The sequence below is a fragment of the Rhinopithecus roxellana genome, chromosome 12 (assembly GCF_007565055.1).
Source record: "Rhinopithecus roxellana isolate Shanxi Qingling chromosome 12, ASM756505v1, whole genome shotgun sequence".
In the NCBI taxonomy this organism is placed as follows: Eukaryota; Metazoa; Chordata; class Mammalia; order Primates; family Cercopithecidae; genus Rhinopithecus; species Rhinopithecus roxellana.
Window position 1 is genome coordinate 96,206,917 of NC_044560.1, and position 13,935 is coordinate 96,220,851.

The 13,935-nt window shown below is 44.7% G+C and overlaps 1 protein-coding gene across 1 annotated transcript in view; it reads right to left on the minus strand.

Moving 5' to 3' along the window:
- EIF2B3 (eukaryotic translation initiation factor 2B subunit gamma) overlaps positions 1 to 13,935 on the minus strand; it is a 48,017-nt gene that overhangs the window by 14,708 nt on the left and 19,374 nt on the right. The window contains exons 3-6 of the mRNA XM_030942342.1: positions 12,862 to 12,989; positions 11,368 to 11,558; positions 8,668 to 8,745; positions 7,967 to 8,115 (exon numbers count right to left, since the gene is read on the minus strand). Of these exons, the coding sequence (XP_030798202.1) occupies positions 7,967 to 8,115; positions 8,668 to 8,745; positions 11,368 to 11,558; positions 12,862 to 12,989 (546 nt within the window). The remainder of the gene's footprint in view (positions 1 to 7,966; positions 8,116 to 8,667; positions 8,746 to 11,367; positions 11,559 to 12,861; positions 12,990 to 13,935) is intronic.

The window sequence follows — 13,935 nt, forward strand, 5'->3', positions numbered from 1 at the left end:
GGCTATGACAATGTTTTTTTTTGAGATGCAGTCTCGCTCTGTCATCCAGTCTGGAGTCCAGCAGTGCAATCTCGGATCACCACAACCTCTGCCTCCCAGGTTTAAGCGATTCTCCTGCCTCAGCCTACTGAGTAGCTAGAATTACAGGCATGCACTACCAGGCCCAGTTAATTTTTATATTTTTAGTAGAGATGGGGCTTCACCATGTTGGCCAGGGTGGTCTCGAACTCCTGACCTCAGATGATTGGCCCGCCGTGGCCTCTCAAAGTGTTGGGATTACAGGTGTGAACCAGCATGCCTGGCCGGCTATGACATCTTAAGAAAGTTGCATGCAAGAGTTGGAATATGCATTGGATCTTGCAAGATGGGTAGGATTTTTATAGGAAAGAGCTCCAAAGAGAGGCAATTCAGGCAGAGTGAATGTCAGAAACAAAGGGAAGTAGGAATGGGCAGGGCAGTCAGTCAGTTGCGTGTAGGTGAAGGGTACACTCAGGGTAATGATGAGAAGTAGTAATTTCTTACCTGACGCTGAGGGCTACATTTGCTAACTGCAAAAAGCATGGAAAACCTAGGTGAGAACTTGGCTTTCTAGCCGGCCAGCATGTGAAGATGCACTCTAGACTGCTGCTTGGGTCATGTGCCTTAGATCAGGGGGAAATGCAGGAGAGGTTGCTTGGGACCAGGGGACCAAAGATGCAGAATACAGGGCTGACACTCAAGCCTTAACAATGAAGTGTTCACTACACTGCAGATTCCTGAGCATCAGCTGTCATATAAAATGCCAGAACATGAGAAAGATGGGCAGGAGCTTTCTCTGAATAGTCTCGCCTACACCTTCTCCAAGGTGGTCCTATTAGCATCCCTCAAACCCTGAAGACCTTGGGCAGGTGTCCAGAAAACCTCAGCAAGCTTTCAAGCCTCAGCAGCCCACCACTGTTGGCAGAGACAAGCACACAACAAACATGAGAAACTCCCTTCTGAACAATTTTATGCTCCTACTCTGCCACTTAGCCAAGACGTAATAGCAGCAGGGTAATCAAGTCTCACTTGACTGCAATTTAATTGCCTTTCCCAGATTTACCATAAGTAATTAAAACAAAGTGACCCCAAAATAATGAGAAAAATTTCATATGGGATGTAGGATGTCTGATCTTATCAGCAGGAGCTCATTCGCAGGATTGGGTAATTGTTAATGGCCTTCCCAGTCATTAGCCTTGTGTGGGCTGCCTATAGCTTTACCTCAACTTTTTTATTTAAAAAAAAAAAAAAAAAAAGAAGTAGCTGGCCTAGGCAACATAGAAACTCTGTCTCTAGGGAAAAAAAAGAAAAAGAAAAAAATTAGCCATGTAGTGGCACACGCCCGTAATCCCAGCTACTTGGGAGGCTGAGGTGGGAAGATCACTTGAGCCCAGGAGGTTGAGGCTGCAGTGAGTCATGATTGCACCACTGCACTCTAGCCTGGGTGACAGAATGAGAACTTGTCTCCTCCAAGACAGCAAATGACTATGAGATATGCTAAGCCTTTTCTCTGAACTTCTTTTCTCACATAGAAAGCTGTAGTGTCTTAGGGAGCCATGGTTTCCTCACCAAGTCTCTTCATGTCAATTAGGACACTAACACTAACACTGGACTCTTTTTGTTTTTTGAAACAGGGTTTTGCCATGTTTCCCAGACTGTCTTGAACTCCTAAGCTCAGGCAATCTGCCTGCCTCAGCCTCCCAAAGTGCTGGGATTACAGGTTGCAGGTGTGACCCACTGTGCCTGGCCCTGCCCACCCACAGAAGGGCAGTGAAAGGTTGCTAATTAGAACATATGGGGAAAGTTATGCCATTGTCTTCCTTGGAAGGTCTGAGAGAATGGAAGCCACAAAGCCTCATGAGTTACTTGGAATCAGGTGATCAAATGGATGAAGGTAAGTGTAGTTCTGGTTTAAGAGAATGGTGATGTCTGTCAGTCTTATCCAGGAGTCTGGAAGAGGACATGGTGTAGCAGGGGTGCAACAAGAAAAATGTCTGGAATGCTACATTTATTCATCTATAAAAATTTAGGAGTTCAGCTGGATGACTTCTAAGGCCTCATCTCACACTTGCATTCTAGACTCAGTGCTGGAGCCAGACCATGAGAAATCATGAAGTTCCAATTTCTTTTAAAGGTAAGAGGGAGCTTTCAAAAGGTTTTTAACAGAACAAGGATGTGATCAGAGATATTCTTTAGAAAGACAATGTTGGCAACATGCCATCCTTGTGAAATGGGATAAAGTAGTAATATAATAACAACAACAATAATAAATAAATAAAAACAGCAACTAACTATCCTAAATGCTTTGTATGGCAGGGCACAGTGGCTTAGGCCTATAATCCCAGCACTTTGGGAGGCTGAGACAGGCAGATCACTTGAGGTCAGCAGTTCGTGACTAGCCTGGTCAACATGGTGAAACCCTGTCTCTACTAAAAATACAAAAACTAACCAGGTGTGGGGGTGCGTGCCTATAATCCCAGCTACTTGGGAGGTTGAGGCAGGAGAACTGCTTGAAGTTGGGAGGTGGAGGTTGCAGCGAGCTGAGATCACGCCATTGCACTCCAGCCTAGGCGACAGAGTAAGACTGTCTCGGAAAACAAAAAAAAAAAGCTTTATATTTACTAACTAATTTAGTATTCCCAATAAACCTACACGGTAGTTCAGTTTTACCCCATTTTATAACGAGAAAATCAGGCACAAAGAGGTAAGGCCATGCAGTGGCATGATCTCAGCTCACTGCAACCTCTGCCTGCCAGGTTCAAGCAATTCTTCTGCCTCAGCCTCCTGAGTAGCTGGGACTACAGGCGTGCGCCACCACACCCAGCTAATTTGGCCAATTCTGTAAGAGGCTAATAAGTGACAGACCTAGGATTCAGTTTGTCAGTCTGACTCAAAGTTCATGTTCTAATTCATAAGAACAACGGGGGAAGGGTAAATATAGAAGACAAAGAATGACGAAGACAGGAAAAATAAGTTAGAGAACACCACAATGTAGTGGTGTAGTGGCTCATGCCTGTAATCTCAGCATTTTAGGAGGCACTCAGGAATTCAAGCCTGAGCAACATAGTGAGACCTGGTCTCTACTAAAAATAGAGTGGCACACGCCTGGGGTCCCAGCTACTCAGGAAGCTGAGGTGAGAGGATCATCTGAGCCCAGGGTGTCGAGGCTGCAGTGAGCCATGATTACATCACCGCACTCCAGCCTGGGGGACAAAGAGAGACCCCATCTCAAAAGAGAGAAAGTGAGAGAATATCACAAGAATGATTCGGGAAAGAGACAAAGACTTTATCTCTGGGTCTGACCTCTTCTCCTAAGCTCTAACCACAAACTGAATACCAGACATCTCCACATACCTGATGCCCTAGAGGAACTTCCAACCTCTTGTGCCCTACACAGACCTTGTCTCCCATAAATCTGTCCCTCCTTCCTCATCTCAGTTGAGTGCACCACCATCCACTCTTTCCCTAACTGGAAACCTGGGCTTCCCCTGTCATCTCTCCTCTTCCTTACCCCACATGTCCCCTCCTTGCTCATTCCTTGTCAGTCTCCTTAGATTCTTTTTCTTATGTCTAAAATTGCTTGCTGTTAGTTCCCATTCCCCAAGGTTTTGTTTTCATTTCTTTTCTTTTCATGTCACACACTCTCCCTGGGTAATTTCATCTACTCTACTCCCACGACTTCAGGTATCAGTTCTTTTTTTTTTTTTTTGAGACCGAGTCTTGCTCTGTCACCCAGGCTGGAGTGCAGTGGTGCAATCTCGGCTCACTGCAACCTCCGCCTCCAGGGTTCAAGTGATCCTCCTGCCTTAGCCACCCAAGTAGCTGGTGTTACAGGCGTGTGCCACCACAGCCGGCTAATTTTTGTATTTTTGGTAGAGATGGGGTTTCGCCACATTGCCCAGGCTGGTTTCGAGCTCCTGGGCTTATCCGCCCACCTCAGCCTCCCAAAGTGCTGGGACTACAGGCATGAGCCACCACGCCCAGTCTTCAGTTATCACTTCTGTGCCTGCCACTTCCAAATTTGTACCTCAAGCACAAGCTTCTTTCCTAAGCTCCAGCCCTGTAGATCAAGGCCTCCTGTACATCACCATGCATTCAACTTGCCCAGATGGAATTTATACTCTCCCCACCTCCCAACCTGCCAATCTTGCTCTTCCTCTACTAATTTCTATCTTGAATAGCACACCAGAAATCTTATTGCTCAAGCAACAAATCTGTTTTTTTCCTTAATTTCTCTTTGACCTCATTTATCTAGGCAGACACATGTTTTATAGTTTTTAATCACCTTATTGTCTGTCTCCTTCATCTCTACTGCTATTTATTGCCTTAGTTTAGGACCTCTTCTGTTTTACCAGAATTATTTCAATGGCCTTTCTGCCTCCATGTTTATCCTCTTCAGGCCAACTTTCCTAATGTAGCCCAAATAATCTTCCTGAAATGCTAATTTAATCATGCTGTTCTTTTGCTTTCAGCTCTTAAATTACCATTACATATCAAACTCCTCAGGGAATAATCCATTACTTGGCCCTTGTCCATCTGCATGTATAGCCTTCTCTCTTGTATCCATCCCTTTCTGAATTATATTCTGGTCATGGTGAATTGTTTATCATTCTTTCATATAACAAATACATTTATTGAGTTCCTGTAGGCCCTCAGGATATAAAAGTGAACAAGAGAGATAAGGTACTTACATTCTGAAACTAATATTTTACTTGTGAGAGACAAGTAAAGATAAGACTAGATAGTGATGGTGTTATGAAGGAAATAAAACAGGTTGATGTGATGGCAGTTAGTGGGACAGATTATTTCCAACAGGGTAGTTGGGGAAGGTTCCTCTGAAGAGGTGACATTTGAGTTAAGATCAAAATAAGGAGATGTTTCTGGAATAAGATATACTCTTTCATAATTCACAATCTTTTTTTTTTTTTTGAGACAGGGTCTCACTGCAACCTCTACTTCCTGGGCTCAGTTGATCCTCCCACCTCAGGGGTTATAGGTGCACACCACCATGCTCAACTAATTCTTGTATATATATGTATTTTAAGATAGGCTCTCAGTCTGTTACCCAGGCTGCAGTATAGTAGCACAATCTTGGCTCACTGCAGCCTTGACATACTAGACTCGGTGGATCCTCCCACCTCAGCCTTCCAAGTAGCTGGGACTACTGACGTATGTCACCACTCCTGGCTAATTTTTGTAGTTTTTGTAGAGATGTGGTTTCGTCATGTTGCTCAGGCTGGTCTCAAACTCTTGGGCTCAAGTAATCTGCCCACCTTGACCTTCCAAAGTGCCGGGACTATAGGTATGAGTCACCGTGGCTGGCCACTTCACTTTTTATGTATCTAGAATACCCCTGGCCAGGTGTAGTGGCTCATGCCTGTAATCCCAGCACTTTGGGAGGTTTCAGGCCAGGAGTTCAAGACCAGCCTGGGCAACATAGTGAGATCCCCATCTCTATAAAAATTTTTTTAAAAATTAGCTGGGCCTGGTGGTGTGCACCTGTAGTCCTAGCTACTCGGGAAGCTGAGGCAGGAGGATTGCTGGAGCTCAGGAGTTTGAGGTTGTAGTGAGCTGTGATCATGCCACTGTACTTCAGCCTGGGCAAGAGAGGGAAACTTTGTCTTGAAAAAAAAAACAAAAAACAAAAAACAAAACAAAAAAACACCACCCCTAAAACCACTCCTTTCTCCAGCTCAGGTGGCTCTACTCATTTTCTAAGATTCAGTTCGAGGGTCATTTCCTTAAGCCTTTCCTGACCCCTTCCTCCCATCTGACCTTACAGATCTCTACCACAGCACCTACCACTTCTTACTGCACATAGTATAAATTCCTTGAGGGAAGAGATTAAGCCTTATGTCGTTTTGTTTCTTTCATTGCCTAGCACAATCTTTTTTTTTTTTTTTTTTTTTTTGAGACGGAGTCTTGCTCTGTCACCCAGGCTGGAGTGCAGTGGCTGGATCTCCGCTCACTGCAAGCTCCGCCTCCCGGGTTTACGCCATTCTCCTGCCTCAGCCTCCCGAGTAGCTGGGACTACAGGCGCCCGCCACCTCGCCCAGCTAGTTTTTTGTATTTTTTAGTAGAGACGGGGTTTCACTGGGTTAGCCAGGATGGTCTCGATCTCCTGACCTTGTGATCCGCCCGTCTCGGCCTCCCAAAGTGCTGGGATTACAGGCTTGAGCCACCGCGCCCGGCGCCTAGCACAATCTTAATCATAGAGTGGGTCTGTTAGTATCTGATAAATCAGTGAAATGCTTGAGATGGATTTCTATTAGTGGTGTGCTGAAGCTGGCCTGTTTCAGCTTGGGAGAGGCAATTAGCATCTCTTCTCAACTCAGCGTTCAGTGATATCATTGGCTATAGTGGAATAATTTACACCACAGAAATTAGCAAATGTTTCGAATTACGTCACTTATTTTTTCCTTTGGAGAGCTGGTTGTCAACAATTTATCAGCACACCACTGGTAGCAGCGTACCACAAAATTCTGGATATTTTTGGCCAGTTGATGTTAGCAGTTTAAGGCAAATACTTCTGAAGGTTTTGTTATGAAAAATAGCAGTCCCCTGCAACTCCTATTCCTCATTTCTCTCTTCCCAGAGGCAACTCTTTTAATTCTTTCTGCTGAGTATTTTGGTATTACTTCCATGCCTCTAGGTATTAACATAATTGTATTACTAGTTCTTTATTTTTTCAGCTTTAGGCATTATCAATTGACTTTCTACAATGAAAAATGAGAATTTAGCTCTCCTTTCTCCCTTACCCCCATTTCCCTTTCCATCTTTCATCCTGGCCAGTAGTCAGGTTTACTTTATTATGACTATGTAAATTCTATTCTGTAGCGGATCCACAGCAAACTATCGTCTTTTCATTTCTTATACAGGTTATGTATCCCTTATCTGAAATACTTGGGACCAGAAGTGTTTTATTTATTTATTTATTTATTTGAGATGGAGTCTTGCTCTGTCACCCAGGCTGGAGTGCAGTGGTGCGATCTTGGCTCATCGCAACCTCTGCCTCCCGGGTTCAAGCCATTCTCCTGCCTCAGCCTCCCGAGTAGCTGGGACTACAGGTGCACACCACCACACCTGGCTAATTTTTTTTTTTTGTATTATTTTTAGTAGAGATGGGGTTACACCATGTTGGCCAGGCTAGTCTTGAACTCCTGACCTCTGGTGATCCACCCGCCTCAGTCTCCCAAAGTGCTGGGATTACAAGCGTGAGCCACTGCACCAGGCCAGAAGTGTTTTAGATTTTGGATTTTGGAATATTTGCATTATACTTACCGTTTCAGTATCCCTAATCCAAAAATCAGAACTTTCAAATGTTCCAATGAGAATTTCCTTTGAGTGTCAAGTTGGTGTTCAAAAAGTTTCGGATTTTGGAGCATATGATTTTGGGTTTTTGGATTAGGGACATTCAACTTGTACAACTTCTTCATTTTCCCAGAGTTAATAACTGTCTTGTTTTTGTTAGATAGTGTTGTTTTTTCTATGTTATCCCCAATTCAACTTCAAACTTTTAGCCAGTTGTCTAAATTGCCTTTCAAATGTTTGTATGTATCTAGTATTTTATCAGTTGCATCTTGCTGAATAAATCTTTTCTGGATTCCTGAGTTTTATTCCACTTTGGATTAACTAATCTCTTTATGCCCCATTTAAAGCTGACATTCTTACCTCTGTTCACTGTTATCCCATGGATTCTTTTTGCCTTTTATTTGAGTTGAATCTTTTGTTTCTGATCTTTCTCTTTTTGGTTTATTTTCCATTTTGGAGGAATAAATTTCCTAGTAAAGTTGAGACTTTTCATATCTGAAAATGTTTTTATTCTATTGCCCTCCTGATTAGCACTTTGTCTGGGTATACACTTTTCAGTTAAAATGAACTTTCCTTCAGAATTTTGAAGGCATTTTTCCATTATCTTTGCCTCAAGTGGGTACATGGGGAAACATACCCTTCCTCCACAGTGACTGAGTTCATGAGAAGGCAATTGGTAATAGTCACTCTATCTTTTATGAGACAGGATGAACCAATGACTGAGCGCTTAATGGATGACTTCTCTCCAATCTGTGTCTCTGGCCCGATGAGGCTGTCAACTCCAACCTGTAAAAGGCAAAATATAAAACTCTGTCCATCCATCTCAACCAACTGCAAACCACCCTCCAGATCTTTCAAGCTGGGATCTAATGGGATCTTTCCATAGAGACACTTCAGTAAGAGGGGCCATCATCAGTATTTCTCAGGGCCAAAAGGTCATACAACACCTCTGAGACCAACTCAAACCTAACTGAAGCATTGGCCCTCCTCCCTTGCCAAGAAAACAAAACAAAACAAAACAAAACAACAGACACATATACACACTCATGCACTTGTGTGTACAGATGTGCTCTCTTAGAGTGCTCAAATCAGAATTAGAAGGGGGACAGATTGAGAGCTCCTGTGTCTGAGTCCCAACACTATAACAGACCCTTCCTTACAAGGTCATTACTTGCCCAGGCAGTCTTGTTGAGTGAGATTTTATTCTCAGAACCCAGCTGTGACTTCCCTGGGGCTAACGAGGTTCAGGACTTGAAGGCCTCAATCCGGCTTCTCAAGGACAAGTCTCAGTGCTCCCAAAGAACATCCCACCCCTGCTCTGGCCACACTAGCACTTACCAGGTGTTTGCTGACAATCTGGGCTGATGAATGGACCAGTGGTTCTTCTGGACAGAGAGCAGACAGCAATTTGGGCACCTTAAGGACAGAGATTTGGTCACTAAAGATCAGAAAACACCTTAGGTAGAACCCAGGGCTCAATCAGAGATATGGGGAGTTCTCAGCCATAGCTTCCTGTCTGAGTGAGGGAGAGCAGGAGGCTGCTGCATTCCCCCTAGGATGAAGATAATTCATGCTGCAGCTTCTAGATGGCCTTATTGTCCGTCTCTTAGCTGTGAATCCTCCTCCTTGAAAGTAATGCCTTGTCCCTTGGCTGGGAGGCACTGAGACAAGTCTTTGAGTTACCCACATAGCACCTCTTGGAAAAGGAGGCCTGATCAGGTTAAGGAACACCCTGAATCCTGATCACAGGCATCCTGGGTTCCTGGTCACCTCCTGGACCACTGTGACCACGCATGAGGTAAGGATGAGATCCATTTTAGACAAATTCCAAAACAAGGAAAGACCCTGAGAAGGCATCCATCCACCAGCCAAAAGAAAACATGAAGGGGAAGTTCACACTATTCCCTCTCCAGTGTGAGAAACCTGGAAAGGTTAGAGGTATGGGGGGCTTTGGCTACCAGTCCATTAGGAAGGCACAGGTTGTGTGCCTGTCTGTGATTCTCCAGCACAGACAGAATGCTGGTCAGAGCACTGTGCGTGGCAGCCACACTAGCTGATGGAGGTCTTGTCAGCATGGCTACACTGGAATGTGAAGGCTAATTCCGAGTCCCCAGCCCTAGGATCTCTTCTTCCACTCTCCACCCAAGGCCCTTCAGGCCTGTCTGCTGCATAGCCCCTGTTGGCACTTCAGGGGATACTTTTCCCAGCATGCTCACTCGAGAGCAGGGCCCCTCTTTCATGATGTGGACACAGCAGTGATCTGGACATGTCTTCCCACTCAGGTTATCCATGAACATCTTTCCAGACCAGCCTGAAAGACTCTGGTCATGGGTAAATGTGGGACTAACTATGATTTCTCATAAGCTCTCTGGCTTGGGATTCCCTTGGATCTGTAACCAATCCAGGTTGAGGCTCACCTGAGGTTTTATCTGGTGTGGGTCCTACAGATTCCTGAGCCAGGTTTTCTTCAGGGACTCAGTCCCAATTTTCTTTTTCTTTTTTTGAGACAGAGTCTCACTCTGTTGCCCAGGCTGGAGTGCAGTGGCACAATCTCGGCTTACTGCAACCTTCACCTCCCAGGTTCAAGTGATTCTCCTGCCTCAGCCTCCTGAGAAGCTGGGATTACAGGCGTGTGCCACCATGCTTGGCTAATTTTTGTACTTTTAGTAGAGACAGGGTTTCACCATGTTGGCCAGGCTGGTCTTGAACTCCTGACCTCAGGTGATTCACCTGCCTCGGCCTCCCAAAGTGCTGGGATTATAGGCATGAGCCACTGCGCCTGGCCTCAATCCCAATTTTCAACAATTTGTTTTATATTATTCTGTGCCCCACTGTCACCCCGGTCTGCACCTGCAATTATACTTTCATAGGGTTCTACCAGGTGCAATGTAAATACCTAATCTTTTCATTATGTCACCTCTGTTATCCTTGAATGCCACCGCAATGTAGTTCCCTCAATTATTTATCTTTTCCTATCCTCTTTTTTTTTTTTTTTTAAATACAGAGTCCCACTCTGTTGCTTAGGCTAGAGTGCGGTGGTGCGATCTCAGCTTACTGCAGCCTCCACATCCCGGGCTCAGGTGATCCTCCCACCTTAGCCTTCCAAGTAGCTGGGACGACAGCCACATGCCACCACTTGGCTAATTTTTGTAGTATTTTTGTAGAGACAGGATTTCTCCATGTTGCCTAGGCTGGTCTCGAACTCCTGGGCTCAAGTGATCCACCCGCCTCAGCCTCTCAAATTGCTAGGATTACAGGCCTAAGTCACTGTGCCTGGATGCTTTTCTTATTCTCATCTAAACCATCTACTGCTCTGCATTTCCTTTTCCTAGTCTCATTATCCCTCCAAAAACCTTCCTCCTGGGCCTACTATACAATACAGAGTTCCTCTACATCTTCAGCCTCTTTACTGTCCCCTTCTCCACCCTCTGCCTTCATTAAGGCCTGGCTTATCTTTGAGGACACTGCTTCTCCTTCAGTGGAAGCTATTTGTTCCCTGTATCTCACAAACTTTAAGGTTAAAAGGAGGGGCTAGCAAGAGACTCCTCATTAATGCTGTTTGCAGACAATTCTCTCTCATAGTCATTCCTTTCCTGAGGCTTTGCCATCTGGCCACTCTACACTCTGCTCCTTCACCTTCTCAGGGAAGCCTCCTCCATATGCCTATGTTTACTTCATCAGAGTAATGATTACAGAGTATTTACCTGCTTATTATGAAGTAAGTACTGCAGATATCCCCATGTTGAACAGAATAGGAGGAACCTGCTGACCCAGAGGCCAGAAGTTAGCCTTCCTGAAGATCTTAGCCTTTCCCTGGAGCCATAGAGGCCCTGACTATGGACCAGACCCCCTGCTTCCTTTTTTGCTGCACCTGAGTACCCGAGTAGTCTCCCTTGACATGTCAGGTCTTGCTCAACCTTGGGAAATGACAGGGATTCTTAACAAGTTACTATGTACCTAATGAAGAAACAGACAAATGGCTCAGTCTGTTTCTAGGACAAGAGCCCCACAATTTTCTTTCTAAACTCAAGCTCTCACCTGTCTGTTTGCTTCCATGTAGAGTCCCAGTGTGCTCACTCGAGAGCAGAGCCCCTCTTTCATGATGTGGACATAGCAGCGCACCTGTGATCTGGACAAGTCTTCCCACCTGTCTCCTCGACAGGCATTCCAGCAGGCATCATAGGGAGCCAGGTTCAGTGTATTGGCTTCTTTTATAAAACTGTAAATATCTTCAGAACAAACACCCACACCAAGGAAATAAATGAGAGAGAGGTAACAGAACAGATATAGACTCAGTCAAGTTGTTTTTTGTTTTTTTAAGAGATAAGTTCTTGCTATGTTGCCTAGGCTGGTCTCAAACTCCCAGACCCAAGCGATCTTCCCACCTCAGCCTCCTGAGCAGCTGGGACTACAGGTGTGCACCACTATGCTTGGCTCTGAGTTAAGTTTTAAAAGAGGTTACAGCTCACAATTCTCCCTTTGGAACTCACCCACAAAACATGAGCCCTGAGGAAATCCTACTAAAATCTGTAAGAGAAAGTCAAACTAAAAGAGGCAATGTACTTCCCTAAAATATCATATGATATAAAAATGCTTAATATGAGGTCCTAAAAGCATGTGACCAGTAATCAAGACCACTAGGGAAAATAAAACAGATGACCCTTGTAAATCATGAAATAACACAAGCCAGCATCCAGGCTTTAGTGGCCAGCCAGGTTGACTTTGTGCTGCTAGTCTCTGTTACCATATCTGGTAGCTGTGCTATGACAGAAAGCACAGAACTCAGAGCCCAGAGTACCAGGGCTCTAGTGTTTCAGTTCTCACAACGACCCTTTGAGATCTTTTACTTTCTGATAAAAAAAACCGGGGCTCAGAGAACTGAGTAACCTGCCTCAAGACACAATGCTAGTAAGAAGGCAGTCAGATTTCAAATCCAGAACTGTCTGATGCCCAGTTCTACAATCCTAATCATCATGCTGTACTGTCAGTTTATTAATTTGAGAAATACTTTTTCTGAACATCTACTATGAGCCTACAACTGGGCCAGGGATTAGGGATATGAGAGCATACGAGACAGCTCCGATCTTCAGATCCTGGCATGGAGACACCTGGGCTGGCCTGTGGTTGGACTGCAGTTGTACATTCTTTCACTTTCCTTCCCTTGATAAAAGAGGCTGAGTTTAATCAGCAACGGGGCTGCCTAGAGCCTAGAGAACAGGGGAACTAAGAAGTGGCAGGTGGAGTTTAAAGGCAAAATGGCCTAGTGAGGAACACAGCCAAACCAGAGCTATGAATCAGAGAATGGGGCTAGAGGCACGATGAGCCTGTTGCTGAGAGCATAGTGGCAGGATCTGCCTGAGCAAGCTTACCCAGAACTCAGGGAGTGGGTTGGCAAGCCTGTCTTGCCTAGTAGGCTAGAAAATAGTCTGCTGCCTTAAGACAGGCATCTTGGGCTGGGCTAAATTGCCAAACCACTCTTTCCAAAGGTGCTGCTACCCTTGCCCCTCTTACTGAACCAACCCAAGAACTGACCTAAGGACTTCAGCTCCTTTTTCTTTAGATCCTCTTCTTTTTCTTCTTGTCCCTGTTGTGAGGAAGCTGAGGAAAACTGTTTTCTCACTAGATACGGAATCAGTTCACTCCGGATAGAAGTGATTGACCTAGGAAGAAAGAATGGCCAAATATGAGAAATCTGACTGTCTGGAACATACCGGGATCAAAAGCTCTGTGCATACAAGGAAAAACCAAGTCCTTTCCTGTCATGGCACCTTGGGACTGTCAGAGATCAAATGTGGCATCGACTTGGAAGTTCGGAGAAGCAGAGTGCTTCCTGGTGGGTACTGAGACAGGATGTTGGCTCTAAATGACCAGGAATCTGTACCAGGGGAAGAAGGGACCTGATCTTTAGTACAGTGTGTGTTTTTTATTTATGTTTTTATTTATACTTAGCAATAGAAAGCAGAGAGGTGAGAGACTAGTACATGTTTTCCAGTGTTCTCTCACACTATGACCTTATTAGAATTTTATATTGCTAATTAATTTATGTAGCATTTACCAAGCATGTGCCAGTTACTGTGCTAGGCCTTGGAAATATATCAGTTCTGAGCTCAAGGAATTCATAATCCAATGGACAGTAGCGTGCATGAGTTTAAGAGGAAAGGCAGAAGGAGGTGAAGGTAATTAGGTGGGGCCAGATCATGAAAGCTTTCTGTGGTGAAACCACCTTTGCAAAAATAACAGTGACAAAATTATGACTGAAAGAGATCTGACCTAATCAACTCCATCTTGCTGTTAACCTCCAAACTGCTCTTGCTCATTCCTGGGCATCGGCTGAGCTAACTTTGGAAGAAAGCTTTTTTTTTTTTTTTTTTTTTTTCCTGAGACAGGGTCTCACTCTGTCACCCAGGCTGGAGTACAGTGGTGCAATTTCAGCTTGCTGCAACCTTCGCCTCCCAGGTTCAAGCGATTCTGTCACCTCAGCCTCCTGAGTAGCTACGAAGCTGGGATTACAGTTGTGAGAGCCACTATGCCCAGCTAATTTTTTTTTTTTTTTTTTGAGACAGTCTTGCTCTATCGCCCACGCTGGAGTGCAGTGGCATGATCTCA